Raw genomic sequence first — 20,087 nt, 5'->3', positions numbered from 1 at the left:
AAAAAAATACTTAAAAGAGATTTTCTTTTTCTCCCTAAAAAATATTATTATTATTATTATTATTATTATTATTATTATTATTGTTATAATTAACGCATAACGCAAATATGCAGAAGGAGGCTTGCGCATTCTCCAGTCTGCCCGTCGTCTACCGTGATTATCTTATTCAAAAGGCGGACTGACATTGCCAGTCAATCCCAAAGGTTTACATTGTATGTCGAGTCGGATAACCATAACTATGCATTTACACCGTCGCTGAGCGAGGACTGATTCTGAAGCTCAGCTCTGCATGTATCAGTTGTATTAAGTTCATCCTGTCTACTTGATATCTAACACAAAACAGATTCTATCCTTACAGTGTATTTCAGGTGTTCAATTACCTGACATGTTTCGGCGTATACTTCCGCCTTCGTCAGAGTGTCCTGTGACGCATGTTCCAGAAGGCGTGTACCACTTTGCGCTAACGTCGCAATTTCCATTTCTCGTGCTGTGCTCACCATCTCTGGTATCCTTCTATGATTGCATTATTTTTTTAAGAAGAATAGGGATGGTCCACTCCACTGTCTTGCACCATTCATTGCACCTTGAACTTGCCATGTTTCCACTGAGAGGTTGAGTAACGGAAGATTTATTACACGGTGAATAACTTGCATGAGTGAGGAAAGCCTTCTGCCAGGGACTCTTTCCAAAGTTTTTGAGGAAGAGCATGATTGCAAGTGTGGCTGGATGTCTTGTTATTTTCGCTCATAGTATACAGTACGACTGCTCTATTTCAAAAACATTATTTTATTTATGATTTTGTTTGGACAAAATGATTTTATAAATAATAATAACAATTATAAGAATAATAATAACTTTTTTAAAAGGCTGATTAGCTAAATTTAATGAAAGGTGGTTACGGGAGCTAAAGTCATTTCCACGTCACACTTTCCTGTTATACGTCTATGTAGGCTCTCAGTCGTACAGGAGTGGTCCATTATTGAAGGGGTCGTACGTTTCACTACTCATCCAAAGAGCTTCATTTGTGAACTAAAGTTCTCTCTGACAGGTCCCTGCTCTAAGGTTGGAGGAGCAGTGGACCACTCCCTGAAGTCAATCTAATTACCTCTATTGTTCTATCCCTGGCACTGGTTTCACCTCCATAGCCAATCTTATTACCTCTATTGTCTATTTTGGCTCTAGTTTCAACTCATTAGCAGGACTAAGCCTATGTGGTATCGACCTAAGAAGTGTGTTGTAAACATGGTCTACATTAAACCTTAAAGGACACCCGATGTCACTTTTTTGTTTCCTAACTGACATCACAAAAACGTTTTATAGCATCTAAAATACCCAAAACACGCAGTATGATATTTTTAGTCAAATGCAAAACACCATTGAAAATGACTTAAAGTGTCTAAAAAGTACTTTAATTTGAAACCGGAAGTGGCCAGTTTCAGAAGGCCCCCATGTTCATGGTGTCACGGCAAGACGTCTTGCTCGAGAATCAAAACAATGGCTTCAGATGCGGAGAATATGCTTTCTTGTTAATCATCCAGTTATGAATATGATTCAAATAGTTCTGAAGAAGAAAGCATACATGTTTGCAATCGATTAAAGAATTTATTCCGTGTCATTTTGAGGCATCAGGGGTGGAAAATGTCACACCCAAAAAAGGCAGAACATGGCGACAAAGCTGTGTAAGGAATTAATCAGCCCGTTTCCACAGGCTGATTAATTCCTTATATGGAGCTTTGTCGCCCTCTTCTGCCTCTTTGTGATGCAACACGAGGTTTTCAGACCAAACAAGTACAGCAAAATGCATTGACGTGATGGAAAGACTGCTACAATGTGTCCTTTTTTCGGTCAGGAGCGTTCCTTCAATGACGTAACGTACGGACTCGTCACCAACTCAAAAACAGGACTTCCGGAATATTCAGTGCAAGTCTTAAAACGTAAAATATAGCTATATGCGGTGGAATCTTTGTAAAATACACTCAGTAGAAGTCATTTGAAGACATTTTACAAATTATGGACACAACTCCGGAGACGTCGGTTGTCCTTTAAATAACGATGGCAATTTAGTGAAGGATTTTGCTATTTTACAAAAATTGAAGCACAGATGACGGCTGAAGAAATTGTTTCCTCAACTTTTCTGTTATCATATTGATGGGATACATGTATAACAAGATAGTCCCATTGTCCAGTGGTTAATGCTTCGACCTCACACTGCAGAGGTACTTGGTTTGACCTGCCTCAGGGCTTCCTGTGTTGAGTTAGCATGTTCTCCCTGTGCCTGTGCGGGTTTTCCCCGGGTACTGCGGGTCCCTCCCACATTCCAAAAACGTGCATGACAGACTGATTGATCATTCTAAATTGTCCCTTGGTGTCAGCGTGAGTGCAGATGTTTGTCTCTGTGTACCCTGTGATTGACTGGTAACCGGTTCAGGGTGCCCCCCGCCTACTTCCGTAAAACAGCTGCGATAAGCTCCAGCCCCCCCTGCAACCCTTGCGAGGAGAAAGTGCATTAGAAAATGGATGGATGAATAATAATCCAGTAGATGTGAACTATTTTCAAAGTTTATCTGTAAATATATCCATTTATTTTCTAATCCGCTTCTCCCCACAAGGGTCGCGGGCATGCCGGAGCCTGTACTAGATGTCTTCGGGCAGTCAGGAGGGGACACCCTAAACTAGTTGCCAACCAATCGCAGTTATCTGTAAATACGTCTGATACATTCTTCTTTATACATTTAAAGCAATCCATAACCTTGCCCCCCCCATACCTATCTGACATTCTTCAAATTTCTATTCCCTCTCGTTCCCTCAGATACTCTTCCTCCCTCCACCTCTGTGTGCCCCCACCCCTGCCCGTCTTAGCACGATGGGGGACAGAGCTTTCAGCTGCTCTGGCCCCAAACTCCGGAACTCACTTTCTCCCAAAATTCGGAACATCGATTCTCTTCCACCTTCAAATCCCATCTCAAAACCAACCTATTTAAAATGGCATTTTCTGTGTAGCTCTTTCTCTTGTTTCTATTTATAATTGTATTATTATTTATTATTATTATTATTATTATACATGATCTACTTTACAATTGTATTGTATGCTCACTCATATAAAAGACAAAATGCATTTTGTGTAAATAACTAAGCACGAAGTCATGGTTTGTATCGGTTATTTTAACATTTTAACGCTTTACAAAACAACATAATCATATGGTATAGCTCTAAGTGCAATTTGTGGTAGTGTATTTCTATCACGCTGCAAACTACGGTGATAAAATGCAAGATATTGTTAAATGAATTGCTTTCTGCCAGAGGCTGACAAATTCTCGTATTGGATCTGATTCAGTCGTGCAGGTGTTGTGGCCGGTGGGTGTCCCGTCAAATGAAAGGCATGAATGAGCATGTTGGTCAATGAGTTGCGTTGTCGTAAACCACAGTCAATCTGGCAGTTGAATTCCTATTTTATGTTATCAGACACATTTATGGGAATATTGAAACTATTCAAAAACCCCACGGCTGTATGAATACTTAAGTTTTTTGGCTCAGGGAGAACTTCTGTGAATATAGAAATTACTTTCCTGTCCCCAAGGGTAAATATACATATAATGATGAAACACTCAGCTGTCTCCTCAAAAGGTAAGCTCAATATCGGGTCAAAAGAGTAACACATTTATCAAAATATTATAACTCACAGAGAGACAAATGAGAATGTACACATGCTCAAAAACCAAACCTCAGAAGCTGATAAAAGCATAGACAGTGAATGAGAGCAAGGACCAAAAGTATTCAAACTCAAGTGGCGAGTTGCCTTACCTCTTGCGACGCACTGCCACCGTCCCCGCAATGATGTCAAACGATGCCCGTCAATGTTATCCAGAGGAACAATGAGCATAGTTGGACACATGCAAAAAAAAAATCACAATTTTCCACATCCCTTCTGCATTTGGCAGACATGTGGCCCACTGCCAAAGCGCTTGATGAAATAATTCCAATCAGTTTTTTAGACCCAAATTCCCTTTCAATCAGTTAGCTTTACTCCCACATTGACCTTGTTGAAGGGATTTGCCTTCTGTCCCAGTCTGAGACTGTGTGCTCCCTGTGCAGGGAGGAGGTCAAAGGTGATTGGAGCTCAGTTGATTCAACCGGTGCGCATTTCCCAGACACATCCAGAATGTATTGTCTTGGGAGCTCAACGTAACTCGTATGAAAAAAAGGTAAAATATAATAAAAAGCCTAAAATCAATTTTAAAGTAACGACCACATTTTCAAAACTTCCATTCCGTTGTTATAATTCCACACGGTCAAGGTCGGGGGTCCATGCATATGAAACATATCAGCTCGTTTGTAACCTCAGTTTACCAAACAATAACACTTCACTAACTTCCTGGCATAATAATAAATATACTTCTGAATTCCATTTGTTTGTTTCCGATTAAAATATGATCATTGGGACAATAGAATCAATAATGTATACTCTCTGGACATTTTATGAGTTACTCCTGCACAGTCCACTGAACTGTATGAAATATTCTGCCTTTCAAACCTAATTATATTTCATTTTGATTGACACCCTCTAAACTGGATGTCAAACATCACAAAGTTTACTTTCATGATACAGGGCATCATATTTAGAATTGTTTTACTTTTGTGTAATTGACTTCTCTATGAAAGTGTCAATAAAGCTCATCTTTTTTTTGAAACTATGCAGGACGATTTATCGTAGTGGCCCACTGATACATCACGGGAAGGTTGTGTGGGCTTAATTTAGTGTAAAATCTTCAAATTAGATTCCTTGTCGTACTGTAGTGTCAGGTTCTAATAGACGTGACAAATTACACTTTTTTTCCACGGTATTATGCTACAAAAAAAGTCACAGTGTTCATGACTGCAAGTCAATTTGGCCAAATTAGGCCTAAATGTTGAGCAAAATTTGCGAGTGCAGTTTTCCCTGAGATTAAATTCAAGGATTTGTCGTAACATTTGCCCAACTGGGGAAGGTGTTCAGATCAAACATGGCGACCCCCCACGTATTAATGGCAATGTTGATGGTGATGACTCCGAGGAAGTTCAGAATGAATCCAGCCTTGGCCTGCAAGTATAAAAAATACCATTCATGAATTGTGTCTTGGGTGCACCGAATGTTGCATAACGGCAGTACGATGGACATATTGTCTTGATTTTACTTTTTACAGTGTATCTGTGAGCTCACTTTCCAATGGAAGACAGAAGAGGACTCTTTTGTTTTTACAAATAAATAATATGATATGATATTATATTATATGTTATGATATGATATGATATGATCTGACAGCGGATTAATATAAACTGCTTAAATCCAAAATTGGATTCCAGATCTTTGGATCCAAAGTACACTAAGCACCACACACACTGAGACTTGACGTTGCCCAAAGCCCTCACCATGTCCATGACTTTAAGGTTGCCATAAGAGAAGGCGATGGCGTTGGGAGGCGTGGCCACAGGCAGCATGAAAGCCAAGGAAGCGGCAATGGTGCAGGGGAACATGACGTACAGTGGGTGGATCTTGATGGCGGTGGCCTAGGGGCATCATGGGGAAAACAATGAAAATGATTTGATGTACATATACACACACACACACACACACACACACACACACACACACACACACACACACACATACGCACACGCACGCAAACACACGCACACACAATTCATTTGGAGCGAATTGGCGGTGTAAACTAGACAGTGTCAAGTGTTGGTTCCTACCATGGCGGCGAGTATTGGTAGAAACAAAGTGGTTGTAGCAGTGTTGCTGGAACATTCTGTAAACATGGCCACCAATAGACACAGCAGGATGGAGATAGCAAAAGGAGGAATGCTCTGGAGGGGGATGAGACTTTCCCCTAACCACTTGGACAGCCCAGACACCTTAAGCGAGTCGGAAGAAGACACAGAGTCCAAATGGCTGTCGGAAGAGTTCCAAATGGGGCGTAAGCTTACCTCACTGCCGTGGGCTAAGGCAAAGCCTCCGCCCAGGAGCAAAATGATGTTCCAAGGCATCTTCTCATGAACGGTATCCCAATTAAGGAGAGGAGGAGCGACTTCAGATGGGCTGTCTATTTGAGCAACGACAAAAATAAAAATCAGTTGAACAACGGCTCGGTCAAACGCCAATCATTGTAAAAGCTCTCACACGCAACATGAAAAGATCATAAAAACACACCTTGAAGAAAACATAAAATGTTATCATTCATAAACGATGCAATGACAGCAGTTCAAAATTCATGGCTTTGTGGAAATTTTCCACAAAATGGAGAGCGGCACATCAAAACTGCCTTTGGAATCATTCACTGGAAATGTGTCCACTCCAGTGACAGGGATTGCGTCATTTTCACTCAAATTGCAGGACCTATATGGAGTATTGAGTTTTAGGACTGCAAAAACATTCAATGGAACGTAAGAAACCTGAGACTCTCTTCTTTCATCAGAAAAAAAAGTCAATTACTAAATTATATGGGTCGGAAATTATCTGCAATGAAAGTGGGGGTGGCTGTGCAAAAGGCAAATGCTGCCCCCTCATAGCAGGGAAAAACATTGCAAGAGGTCTGACCGGAGCTTGATCCACACTCCCCCCGCAAGAAAAACCAATACCAGAACAAATTTGGCAATGGCGCTCCACATCATGCTTTTCAATTCCCAAATAAATTCGGGAATGGCAGTGAATGAGTTTGTACAATTCATTTTGTGTCGATAAAAGACAAACTCATTGCAAGGAACAGAGTATGCATCATTTCAGTTGGCAAAAGAAATTATCACACCTAAGCAATTTACAGTATTGTCATCTGTCTAAACTTCACCTTGAAGATATCAGGCTACAAATCAGGAAGGATATCTGATAACAGTTTTTCGAAAAGACAGAATCAGCTAAAGTGCATTGAAGAAGCCCTAAAACTTCCACGCGGTATCTTTATGTGTTATAGTTCACAGGAAAAGAGGACAGACGTGGTTGTAAAACCTCGCTTGGCAAGCCAGCTGGAAATTTCCTTCACTCGACGCAGAGCCATGTGCGAAGACCCAGCTATCACTCATACATTTGTTGTTTTTAAAGATAAGTACAACTAAAAACTACTGTCAGATTGTAAATGCACCCTCCACTTGTACACAGTAGATAACGGGTGAACAGCTTGCCTACCGTTCTCGGACGATCTGCCACATCTGGGAAATTTTGAGGGAATGCAGAAGAACAGTGCTGACAGTAAAATGGCCACTGTGCCATCTGTGACGTATCTGAGGAGTAAACACATGTACAACATTTTTCATGTGTAAAAAAGTGCAATTTGGGGATTGAAAAATCTTCCACACTTCCTGGTCCTTAACTTCCCATCCCTGCGAAAATGAAGTACAGAATTGCAATTCAACACAGCACTTCAGTACAATGGTTAGTCAGGATTAACATCTCTTTAACTCGTTCACTTCCATTCACAAATTTATTTGGAATTTGATAATATGACAGAGCGCCATTCCCAAATTTGATCGTTTTTTTTTTTTCATGCTTGGGTGCCAATAAAGCGCTGGCCATGGCCTCTGGAGCAGCATTTTCCTTTTTTACATTAGCGCTTAGTTACAGCTTCAGCTGTTGTTAAAGCGCTCTCGAAACCAATATGTATGTATCGTATTGTATTTTGGACTGTCTCCCTCATTTCAAGCTCAAATAACTCCAGACCCATATAATTTAGGAATTAACTTTTTTCCGGATGAAAGAAGAGAGTCTCAGGTTTCTAATTCTGTAATGAATGTTTATGTAGTCCCAATACTCAATATTCTGTGGTTCCTGGAATTCAAGTGACAATGACAAAAACGCTGGCACTGGACGCATTTTTGCACATCCGGCAGTGAATGAGTTTCATACTTTTTTATACATGTGCATACTTAACAGGGGTGTCATAGTCATTTTTTTTCACTTTGGAGTTGCGTCTTCATTCTAAGGGCCAATTTTGACGATGAAACCAACTAAATTACCACCTATTTAAAAATCGCATTTTCTGTGTAGCTTTATCTCTTATTTCTATTTGTAATTGTATCGATGAGAAGGTTTCTTCAACCGTCATCTGTACAAATTTGTACAGATGACGGTTGAAGAAACCTTCTGATCGATGGACCACTCCTGTACGACTGAGAGCTTACACAGACGATTTGTAATTGTATTTTATTTATTATTGTATCTGTTTTTTTTTCTATGCTTGTATGTGACTGTAAAGTGTCCCTGAGAGCTCTGAAAGGCACTTGAAAATAAAATGTATTATTATTATTATTATTATTATTATTATTATTATTATTATTATTATTATTATTATTCATGTTTCATCATTCACTTTGCTGCTGTGAAATGTAAATTTCTCCACTGTGAGACTAATAAAGGCATATCCATTCCAATCCAATTACATTGTATTATGACTATCACAACAAATTCAATTGTCGGATTACTAGGTTTGAAATCAGTCACCTGTTGGTTTGAGTGTAAAAGGTAACAAAATAAATACCATACTTTCCGGTGTATAAGCCGCACCCAAAAGCCTTGATTTTCTTCAAAAGATGACCCTGCGCCTTATACGCAAGTGCGCCTTATATGTGAAGTAACATTGAACCACAACAGGTCATGTAACTACTGTCAGCAGCCAGCGACTCCATTTCCCCCTGTAGAAGTAGTGCGTAACCCTAGCCTCGACTGTATCGCCTTATATAATGTTGTGCCTTATATTTGCAAAATGTATATATATATTTATCTTACATTTGAATTTGTTTTCATTCATTGAAGGTGCCCCTTATACTCCGGTGCGCCTTATGTATGGAAAAAGTTTGAAAATACACCATTTGTTGGGGGTGCGCCTCATATATGGAAAAAGTTTGAAAATACACCATTTGTTGGGGGTGCGCCTCATATATGGAAAAAGTTTGAAAATACACCATTTGTTGGGGGTGCGCCTCATATATGGAAAAAGTTTGAAAATACACCATTCGTTGGTGGTGCGCCTCATACTCCAGTGCGCCTTATACACCGGAAAATACGGTAAAAAAAATGGCTGCATTATTTATTACACATGACAAGTTGACATTTCAGTCCAGATTTGAGCAAGGATCATGGAAGATTCGCGTTTGCCGGCCACATAAAATGACATGGGTGACCAGGTGCGGTCCCCGGGCCTTGAGGTTGACACCTGTCATTTAGAGCATGCAAACATCATCACACTTGATTTTTTTCCTACAAAAATAATAACCATTAACCTCGGAGTCCGATCATATGGATAATGGGAGCATATTTCAATCGACCTTGTTATATATACTCACTTTTTGTTTTGGTTGAAGAGAACAGTGGCCCAGCCTGGTATGAAGCCAGGCTCCCTGGTAAACCACAGAAGAACCAGCAGGATGAAGATAATCAGCACACTGCCCTCAGCGAAGCTCATCTTGCCCAACTTTTTGTACTCATCTTTGATTACCTGGTAGGCCTCCTTGTCACCTGCATTCTTTTTACCACACCCAAATGACTGTTTCATACTGTAATAAAGCACAAGAAATTACGTTGATTCTTTGTCGTAGGGGTTTGCTGTTATAAGTGACCCACACTTACTTCAAGCCGAGAAACATAAACTGCAACCACAGCCAAGCCAAAGCAAGCATGAGAATCATGTTGGGAAATGCGAATCCAAACCAGCTTGCAAAATTGATTATGCCGCCATTTTCTGGAAATAATCTATGGGGTAAGGTGGAAAGTCATATTTCAGGGTGAAAAAGCATTCTTTGGTGAAGCCACAAATTTTTGCTGTACTCATGAGGTGGCTACGCCCATAAATTTTGCAATGACGTACTCATCAATCTGCCCCCTCATGATGACGTTGGGTGTGGTTCCCGTGAGGGTTGCTGTCCCTCCAATGCTGGCAGCATAACACACGGACAGACTCATGCCTTTGGTCAGTTGCATGTACTTCTGCTCCCGTTTGTTTTTCCGTTGTGCCGCCTTCTCTGAACTCCAAGCGCGATGTTCTGAAAAGAGACTTTTTTATTATTGCGGCAGCAATGAGTGAGTCGGGGCTGAGAGGGGTGATGTCATTACAGTTTGTTTTGGTTTTAGTTTGAGCATTACTGTATTACATAAAATTCGGGTACTTTTCATTGGGATCTAGATTGTTGGTTTGTATTTTTCGATGAGTATTTGGATAGATCAAAATTTTATAAAGAGGACACCAGGTATTATGTATAAAAATAAATTACAAACCCTGAATTCCTGTTTGATCATCTTTCTTCGATATGACATCACATTAATATCAAAATCAATGCATTTAAACTGAAAACAAACCCTGAAGCTCACAGGTGTCAAAGTCAAGTTCTATCATTTTATTTGGCCCGTGAAAGCAAGTCAAGCACTTCAATGTCACCGATGCTTGCTATAGAGCACAGGTGTCAAAGTCAAGGCCCGCGGGCCAAATCCGGTCCGCCACATCATTTTTTTTGGCCCGCGAAAGCAAATCAAACTTGTTAAATTCCATGATGATTGCTAAAATCTGAGCCAAAATTTCATATTTTTGGATGTCAACCACAATAAAAGTCATTATTCTTGACTTCAGATTTCAAAACGAGTTATTCATTAATTTGCTGTGTGCTCTATATGTAATATTTGAAGGGATTTAAACATTCTAATGGGTTCCCCAAATTCATAACGGCCCTCGAAAGGAAACCATAACTACAATGTGGCCCGCGGCAAAAAATGGCTTTGACACCCCAATTGAACCAAAATTTCAAATTGCCATATGTAGTCCATAAGTTTGCGCAGATATTCCAAGCATTTTTTTCTTTCCAAACCCTTTTCGATTGCAAAATGTCTTTGATATACAAGTATATATATATATATATATATATATATATATATATATATATATATATATATATATATATATATATATATATATATATATATATATATATAGGCAAGTCCTCAGAAGCCAGCTCAATGGCAAGAACAAGACCCGGGCAATAAACAGCTATGCCCTGCCAGTGATCAGATACCCTGCAGGAATAATAAGGTGGCCAAAGGAAGAGATTCAGACCACGGATGTTAAGACCCGAAAACTCCTCACCATGCACGGAGGGTTCCATCCCAAGTCCAGCACCCTGAGACTGTACACAAGCCGTAAGGAAGGAGGCCGGGGACTAGTGAGTGTGAGAGCCACTGTCCAGGATGAAACATCCAAGCTCCATGAATACATCAAAGAGAAGGCTCCAACGGATGATGTACTCAGAGAATGTCTCAGTCAATGGGGAACAGAGGATGAGGTGCTGGAAGAGGGACAATCATGGGAGGAAAAGCCCCTACACGGGATGTACCACCGAACCATAGCAGAAGTGGCTGATCTCAAGAAGTCCTATCAGTGGCTAGAGAGGGCTGGCCTAAAGGACAGCACAGAGGCACTCATCCTGGCTGCCCAAGAGCAGGCCCTGAACACCAGAGCCATAGAGGCAGGGATATACCACACCAGGCAAGACCCAAGGTGTAGGTTGTGCAAAGAGGCACCTGAGACAATCCAACACGTAACTGCAGGGTGTAAGATGCTGGCAGGGAAAGCCTACATGGAGCGCCATAACCAGGTGGCTGGCATAGTCTACCGAAACATCTGTGCGGAGTATGGACTGGAAACCCCAAGGTCAAAATGGGAAACACCTCCCAAGGTGGTGGAGAATGACCGAGCAAAAATCCTGTGGGACTTCCAGATACAGACTGACAAGATGGTAATGGCCAACCAACCAGATATCGTGGTCATAGATAAAGGGGAAAGGAAAGCCGTTGTCGTGGATGTAGCGGTTCCGAGTGATGGAAACATCAGAAAGAAGGAACATGAGAAAATCGAGAAATACCAAGGGCTCAGAGAGGAGCTGGAGAGAGCCTGGAAGGTAAAGGTGACAGTCGTGCCTGTGGTGGTCGGAGCACTTGGGGCAGTGACCCCCAAACTCGACGAGTGGTTGCAACAGATCCCGGGAACAACATCGGATATCTCGGTCCAGAAAAGCGCAGTGCTGGGAACAGCACGGATACTGCGCAGAACCCTCAAGCTTCCTGGCCTCTGGTAGAGGACCCGAGCTGAAATGGGGACAGACACCACCCATGGTGGGTGAGACGAGGATTTAATTTTTTATATATATATATATATATATATATATATATATATATATATATATATATATATATATATATATATATATAGAGAGAGAGAGAGAGAGAGAGAGAGAGAGAGAGAGAGAGAGAGAGAGAGAGAGATAGTCATTATGTACTTTGTATTTGAACCATTTTGTCATCTCCGTTTAGTAAAACTACACCACCACCCGCAACGTTCTATCATAGTATATTTGTGTCAATGCTTGTCACCCCAAAAATAATGCAAACAGTAAAAACCTACTTGAAACCTCAGTATCTGTCACGTCCATATTCTCTCCATCTGTAAAGGCATAAATCAAGTCAATGAGAAAACGATGAGCAAACCATTAATCCCTTTCGCAAATTCTTAGGTTGACACACCCACCCATGTTGACCCCGCTGTGATTTTGTTCGCCTTTGCATTCGTTGCCGTCAGTCATCTCAAAGCTCTGATTTTCCAGGCCTTCCCTGGAAGCCTGGAATTCATTTGCATGTTCTTCTGCATTGGCCTCCGAGTCGTTGAGCTGCTGCAGCACGGCATTCGCAATAGGTAGCATCATGGCCGTGGATGCTGTGTTACTAATCCACATGGACAGGAAAGCAGTGGTTCCCATGAAGCCAATCATTAAGCTGGAAAGACGAGAAACCAATTTAGAATGCTGTTCTTTTGAAGAAGAAAAAAGCTACAATACTAAAGAAGCATTTGCAGTCTTACAGTGAAGGTTTTACACCGACAAACAGCAGAACCTGGAGAGCAATTCTCTTGTGCAAGTTCCAATGTTCCACAGCGATGGCCACCAGCAACCCACCGATGAAGAGCATGTTGGAGTCTTTCAGGTACTGGATACATACCTGGGCCATGGTGATAAATATTCCACATGTTAGGAAATCTGGCTTTAACAGCTATTCGGTCGCTTCCTGTTCAAGTAGAGACCCACAAAATGTCATGTCCTGTACAGTTGCAGATACCTCATCTGAGCCCATAATCTTCATCATGGGGAAAAGTATAACAGGGAGCAAGGCCGTCACAGCCAGAGGGATGCACTCTGTACACCAGTAAATGGCCATCAGGATGATCACAAAGCCACATTTTGCCTCCTGAAACACATATTGTACGATTAAAGGACAAAAACACCCCGCCGAACTGAGTAAATAGCGCTCACGCATGAAACACTGACAAACTAGACAAGGAAACTAATTCTATTGACAGTAGGTAGCACAATGCATCATACACAAGGCAATGTACTTCACACAGCAAGATAACAAGACTAAATTACTTACAAATGAACAGCCGAATACATTCTGAACGCCAAGAAAGCAAAAAGTAAAGGCTGGACATGAACAATCTCTTATCAAATATTTTTTTAATAGTATTTAATGTAGAATTTCTCAAATGAGCAAAATGATTGTTTTATTATGATTTATCGAGCTAGATAATTATACAGTGTGTGGTCACTGATGGTAGCTGCTTCCTGGACAAGATTAGCATCTATACAGATAAACACACACACCCCTGCATTCAGGGCCTCCGAATGCAGGGATGCAATAAAACATTGTTATATTAATATGATATGTGTTGATTATTCTTACAAGGGCACAGTCATTATCATATGATTACATATGTCGGGTAAAGCAATAAATTCACGCAAATCCATCAGCATTCAGTTTGTCATTTTAAAATCTGGCCTGTGAAAAATCCCCGTACCTTCGCCCAGCAACGGACATGCTATATGAGGAGTGGTGTGTGGAAAAATAATGAGCCAGTGGCATATTACGGTGCCGTAATTTGGTATCCTGTTATCATCTAGAACAAGTTTGCTCTGCTCATTTTTTATTTACCATTCACAACTTGCGTTGTCTATTACAACTGGTTGATGGACTACATTCAGTCTCATTGCACTAGGTAGGAACATTTTTCTTGTTAATGAAATGTGATGAAGTCATTTTGTGTATTTTGAATTATGGGTAAAATAGCTACAAAGACCACAAAGGGTATTGATTCATACAGCTATGTATCACACGTTTCCATCACGTTGACAACTGCCATTGTGGGACAATGGTTTTATTTAACAATATCACCTCAAATGTGGAATGAAAGCATCACAATGATCTCTCTTTCTGAATGTGACGCATGCAGGGAAAATCAATAGAAATAACAGGAAGGAATAATCTCATGTTTGTTTTTGTAGTGATAATGTTCTTAAATTGCATCTCGTTCGCTTGCATGAGCACCTCATAAATTGTGCTGTGAGTGACCATTCAAAAGTAATGGAGTAGTTCCTCTGGTCCATAAATCAAGAGCATCAATCCTAAATGTGAGCCATTCTTACCGAGGTGGGGATGACGAGAGGCAGAGGTAGCAGTAGAAGAGGTGTCACGACTATTAGAATATAATTCCTGCACATCCATATCTTTGTGAAAAATCCAGCCATAATGGAGAAGTTGTGCTGAGCATTCAAAGTATTGAAAGAGTCAATGGCCCCCCAAAAAATAAACACATCTATTCTATGAAAGAGACAATATCAAATAAGATCACAGTTTAAATAGCAGTTCACATCCTCTGTCACTCTGAAATGCATTAAAAATTAACCCTTCCAAATGAACCATTAAAAGGGAGAAAGGGGACCACGTGTACTCCCATGTGTTTTCAGATAAGATGTGCAATGTTGACAATAAAAGCAGAGAAAACTAATCGTAATCTGACACTCTGCCAAGTATGGATCGTGTGACGGGAGATAAAGAAAAATGATTCAAAGATTGCCTGCCTGTAAGGAGACAATAGCCTCATTCGGTTATAGGCAGTAGCACAAGAACAAATTATATATCAACAGGACAAATTATACATCAATATTGATGTTAAATGTGAAATTTGAAAATTAATAGAGAAAGTGGTAAAGTACAAAAACCACTCCGAGCCACTGAACTCAGAGAGAACATGAAAGGACAAAGTCGCATTTGATAACAAGGTTAATTGCCTTGTAAATGACTCACGTGGGCGCGACTTTCACAGGACAATGTAGTGTCTTCCATTCAATTCTGACAAAGCAAGAAATGTAGACAAACCAGACCGACCTCTGGCTTGACCAATTGTGTGCATCTGCATGTGTAGAGGTGTGAAAGTTGCTCACCTCGTGTGTGCACAGCAAAATAATTGGTAACGATAATGATTAAAAGGAAAATAGACATTACATTACTCTCCAAAATGAATAAACTAAGACATAAAAGAGGAAGGTATTGATCTTTCAGTGGAATTTAAAAACAAATCGAAAATGCACAATGAATAACCCTGACGGATTAAGCTAATGTCTTTTTTTAATGGACATGTATGAACGACGGACTGCGTAGTCCTTGTGGCAGGCTGGTCAAGCCCCCTGCAAAATGTTCACCTTGACCTTCCCTGGGTGTTCTGGGGGGGGGGGGGGGGGGGGGGGGGGCTGTGTGGCGGGCACTACGACCAGGCATCTCACCCAGCAGGTGCACGGGAGGGGGCTGGTTTATGTCACATATATTTCACTGCATTTTCTGTTTGAGTTAGATCCACTTGTTAGCCGTTGGAATAAACACGTCTCTACATTCAGGCCAAATGGAAAAGAAGACAGTTTGCCTGATGTTGAATACGTTGTAATACTTACCAAGTCCAGGTGGTGTCTCTAATTCCCACGTGAAGCTCACATCATTTTTCAATCAAGTTTCCTTTCGTCGTTTCGGTAGAGTTGAAAAAAAACTCGGCTATTTGGTTTTTAGATTATCAGGTAAAAACACAACGCGACTACGAAAACGCTTCCCTTGATGGCTTGTCGGTGCCGCGGGCGTATAGGGAGATTTATAACACGTCAGTGAAGCTCGTAGTTCATTTTTATTTGATAGAGGTCGACATGATCGAGCCGGACACGACTGCGATACTCCCCGGCGACGAGGAAGTGAATACCTACGGCTCAAACCTCTCGCTCGGACATGAGGAGGACCTCGAGCCGCCGCCGCCGACGTCTCAGCCCGGGGGACCGCCGTTTGCGTGTCCGCTTCCGGTGTCCGTGGAGCCCGTCATGTTCCTGTCGGTGTTTTCTGTGGTTCTGCAAGCACCGCTAATCACGCAGTATCTGTGGGACCGAATTAGTGAGGACCTCGGCTACAACGCTTCCAAGAGGTCGGAGTGCGGCAACATCTCCGCGGGGCCAGATGCTCTCCAAAAGGTCAACGTGCGCAATCTGGGAACCGGGGATGTTGCATATCTTTCTTCTTTTATTATGGTTTGAAAATAACAAAGCCCACTCGGCACATTTAAAGCACACTGTCAACAATAAATGACGTCACGCGGAAGTGTATTGATTTAGATTTGGATTTGCCTTTATTAGTCTCGCAGTGTAAATACATATTCTACTCTGAAATGTCCAGAGTATACTTAATTTGTCCTAATATTTATTTAGAAATATATCTTTGTTCATCAATTGTTGCCAAGAATGAGAATCATGGAACACTGGACGCGATGTTATTCTGTCCATTTGTGCCAATGGTCCTCACATGAGATTAGCCTTGATGTTGAGAGTGGTGTGGGAGCTGTGCCTCAGGGATGGGAGGTTGTGAATTTGGGACACATCGTCAGTAGTGTGCCATCGTCAATAGTGAGAGATACAGAGAGAGAGAGAGAGATAGATAGAGAGAGATAGGTAGAGAGAGAGATAGATAGATAGATAGATAGATAGATAGATAGAGAGAGAGGTCGAGAGATAGAGATAGAGAGATAGAAATCGAGAGATAGAGGTAGAGAGATAGAGAGGGTCGAGGTAGAGATAGAGGTAGAGAGATCGAGAGGTAGGTAGAGATATAGATAGATAGATAGATAGATAGATAGATAGATAGATAGATAGATAGATAGATAGATAGATAGATAGATAGATAGATAGATAGATAGATAGATAGATAGATAGATAGACAGACAGACAGACAGACAGACATACATACATCTCTGTATCTCTCACTACTGACGATGGCACACTACTGACGATGTGTCCCGATGTGTCGTGACAGGAGAAACAATTGGATGGTCTTCCACTTCAGGGCAAAAGGGACACTAAACCTGTGTATCAAGCAATTGCCATTCATACATTTGAATAATACATTTCTGGTCTCACATGAAGTAAATTTTTGAGTAAATTGAGACATGATAATTATTACTTAAATATACATACACATATAAAGCACTTTGGTGTGACATTTTTGTCACGTGGTGTGTCGTCTGCTTTTTCTAAGATCAACTATTCACCTTGAATCCATCAAGGTTGATCAACACTGCCTTTCCCCCATGACCCAGTATGGAGTTATAGCGGTTAGCACTTCTGTCTCATAGTTATGAGATTCAGAGTTCAAATTCAGGTTTCACATTTTCCGTATGCTTACATGGGTTTTCCCCAGTGGGCACATTTGCCAAACATGTCCAAAATGTCCATATTTTTTTTAAAACCAACCTCTGAAGTCAAGTGAACTGTACTATTTTTCTTCATCTTTATTTGTTCACTGACGGCTTTTGCCCACTGTTTTTCTTCTCTAGGAAGTGGAAACCCTTACAGCTCACTGGAACCTCTACATCAATATTGCGGGCTTTTCTGTAGACTTGCTGGTGGTACCTCTCCTGGGCGCGTGGAGTGACTCTGCAGGCCGCAGGCCAGTCCTCATCATCCCCAACCTTGGCCTGGCCATGCAGATCGCGGTCTACCTGGTGGTGATGTACCTCAAGCTGCCGCTGGCCTTCTTCCTTTTGGGTCGACTGCTCAGTGGACTTTCGGGGGATTTTAATGCTATACTGGTCGCCTGCTTTGCATATGTGGCCGACACGACCGACAGAAGAGCCCGCACTTTCAGAGTGGCTGTCTTAGAGGCTTGTATTGGCCTCTCAGGGATGTTTGCTAGTATTATTGGAGGTCACTGGAAGCGGATGCAAGGGTAAATAAATGTCACCTTTTTTTTGTTGTCATGAATTTGCTTCCACGGTTAAACGGCATTTTTTTTCTGGATATTTTTAGCTACATCAACCCCTTCTGGTTGGTCCTGGCGACAAGCCTGGCGTCGGCTCTGTATGCTTTTCTGTTTGTCACTGAGTCCGTCGAGAAAGACCCCAACGCCAAGCTTCTCACCATTCGCCACCACAAAGCCGTGTGGCACATTTTCTCCAGCAGGGCTAGCGAGGGGGGCGGAAAGTTCCCGAGATGCAAGTTGTGGCTCTACATGCTCTGCTTCTTCCTGGTGGTGAGCGTCCACATCGGGAGCCGTGAGCTGTACGTTCTGTACGAGCTTAGCCCGCCGCTGTGCTGGGGACCGACGTTCATCGGCTACGGGTCGGCAGCTTTGCACCTGTGCTACCTGTCCAGCCTGCTGGGATTGAAAGTCATGCTGCGCTGGTTGGAGGACTCATGGGTGACCGTCATTAGTCTGGTCTCCAACATTGCTGGGCTGCTGGTTTTCGCTGTTGCAGACAGCACTCTGCTCATGTTCACAGGTATATATGTGAGCATGTGAAAAAACACAACATACATTTTCTATTGTGCTTCGTTTCAGGTGAGTTGGAGCTTATTGAAAACGACGTCACACTCTGGACCTGTCACAAGCCGGTCACAGAACACATCCGGACGAACAAGCTCTCCCATGCACATACACAACTATGGTCAATTTAGAGCAACAATTTGGAGTTGATACACTAAAATAAAATCATATCGAACTATGCATGCAATCAAATCTTCACATCAGAATGTCGAAAACAATACAAATTCAGAGACATGCAGCATGATTAATTCATCGTTTACTTTTTTATGTGTAATCAAATATTATTTCCAACTTTCCAATGTCGACTTTGTGTGTCACTAGGTTACGGTTTATTGTTCTTCTTTGTGGCTGCTACGCCGGTACTCAGATCCAAACTATCCAAGCTGGTGAGCCATTCTGAACAAGGTCAGCTAATCGTCACATTTCTGAACAGGAAAGTAGCGCGGCATGCTAATGTCAATGTTCTCTTCCAGGTGCGCTCTTTTCCTCTGTGGCCTGTGTGGAGAGCGTGTGTTTCCTCGTGGGTAGTGGCGTTTTCAACGCCGTCTATCCCGCCACGCTGCACATCATGAAGGGCTTCGCCTTTCTCTTTGCTGCTATCGTCCTCCTCATCCCAGCCGGAATCATTGGGTGAGTCTCTTCTTTGGCTCCATCGAGACAAAATGCTTGGATACTCAAAATGGATGCCAATGTGTTGCAGGACCTTGCGTTGTTTTGAGATGAAAGAGCACAGCAACCCCAAAACGTCGTGACCTGCTGTCGGAGCGTCAATTAAAAATGGGAAGTTAATCCTGTGGTTGTTTTCGGGGTGAGAATCTCAACTAAAGACACGGGATCACGATGTGGCAAAAAGAGGAAAACAAAGCATTCTCCCTAGTAAGCCATTTTACTTGAAAGAGTCAGAGCCAACACATTAATGATTGCGTTCACTAAAATCTATCCTGCCAATGCAAAAACTTAATGAAGGGAATTTTTTTTATGTTTATTTTTTGGTGCTTTTATTTCTGGGCATTATGAATCATCAAAGTGCCTGCAAGTGTGACTTCATTCAATGTAAATGTCATATTTTGAGATGGTTGTCCAATGCTAACAATTATTTACATGGATTTTAATCCGTCCAGTCATGAACAAAAAAATAAATAAATCATTTCCCATAACGAACAAGTGCAATAGCTAAAACCTGATTGTTAAACAGTCAATTTTATTCAAATGTATATAATTGTCCAAGGCAAGTAAAATATCGACACAGCCCTCCATAATAATTAGCACCTCTATTGAAGATGTGTTCTTTCTTAAAATATTACATTTTTATAATAAAATAAAGGAATGTCCAAACTTCAATTCAATTACTGGTATATTTTTTCAGTTGTTCGGGTGTGGGGGGGACATTGGAACAATAAAT

General features: G+C 41.4%; 2 protein-coding genes across 5 annotated transcripts; one reads left to right on the top strand and one right to left on the bottom strand.

Moving 5' to 3' along the window:
* Positions 1-3,636: 3,636 nt before the first annotated feature.
* On the bottom strand, positions 3,637-16,214 carry LOC148888242 (solute carrier family 13 member 2-like). 3 transcript variants are annotated; one of them, XM_089013734.1, is made up of 13 exons: positions 16,084-16,214; positions 13,121-13,249; positions 12,867-13,003; positions 12,537-12,781; positions 12,414-12,452; positions 9,834-10,008; positions 9,596-9,718; positions 9,313-9,522; positions 7,160-7,254; positions 5,968-6,083; positions 5,734-5,895; positions 5,407-5,544; positions 3,637-5,077 (listed from the first exon to the last, which is right to left on the bottom strand). In XM_089013734.1, exons 2-13 carry the CDS (start codon positions 13,217-13,219, stop codon positions 4,949-4,951), a joined length of 1,668 nt encoding a protein of 555 aa, XP_088869860.1. In that variant the 5' UTR covers positions 13,220-13,249; positions 16,084-16,214; the 3' UTR covers positions 3,637-4,948. The 3 variants fall into 3 exon arrangements, with proteins under 3 accessions (XP_088869860.1, XP_088869861.1, XP_088869859.1); XM_089013735.1 differs by lacking the exon at positions 16,084-16,214 and adding an exon at positions 15,784-16,027; XM_089013733.1 differs by lacking the exon at positions 16,084-16,214 and adding an exon at positions 14,482-14,725.
* Positions 13,861-20,011, top strand: slc46a1 (solute carrier family 46 member 1). 2 transcript variants are annotated; one of them, XM_089013738.1, is made up of 7 exons: positions 13,861-14,054; positions 16,019-16,341; positions 17,697-18,088; positions 18,169-18,641; positions 19,007-19,090; positions 19,159-19,315; positions 19,386-20,011. In XM_089013738.1, the coding sequence occupies exons 2-7, from the start codon at positions 16,027-16,029 to the stop codon at positions 19,435-19,437; spliced, it is 1,473 nt and encodes a 490-aa protein (XP_088869864.1). In that variant the 5' UTR covers positions 13,861-14,054; positions 16,019-16,026; the 3' UTR covers positions 19,438-20,011. The 2 variants fall into 2 exon arrangements, with proteins under 2 accessions (XP_088869864.1, XP_088869865.1); XM_089013739.1 differs by lacking the exon at positions 13,861-14,054 and adding an exon at positions 15,886-15,903.
* Positions 20,012-20,087: the final 76 nt, after the last annotated feature.

This window comes from Hippocampus bargibanti, linkage group LG14 (genome assembly GCF_051943395.1).
Source record: "Hippocampus bargibanti isolate YZ-2025 linkage group LG14, ASM5194339v1, whole genome shotgun sequence".
In the NCBI taxonomy this organism is placed as follows: Eukaryota; Metazoa; Chordata; class Actinopteri; order Syngnathiformes; family Syngnathidae; genus Hippocampus; species Hippocampus bargibanti.
Note: the sequence above shows the minus strand (reverse complement) of the source record. Positions and strands in the feature narration are given on the sequence as shown.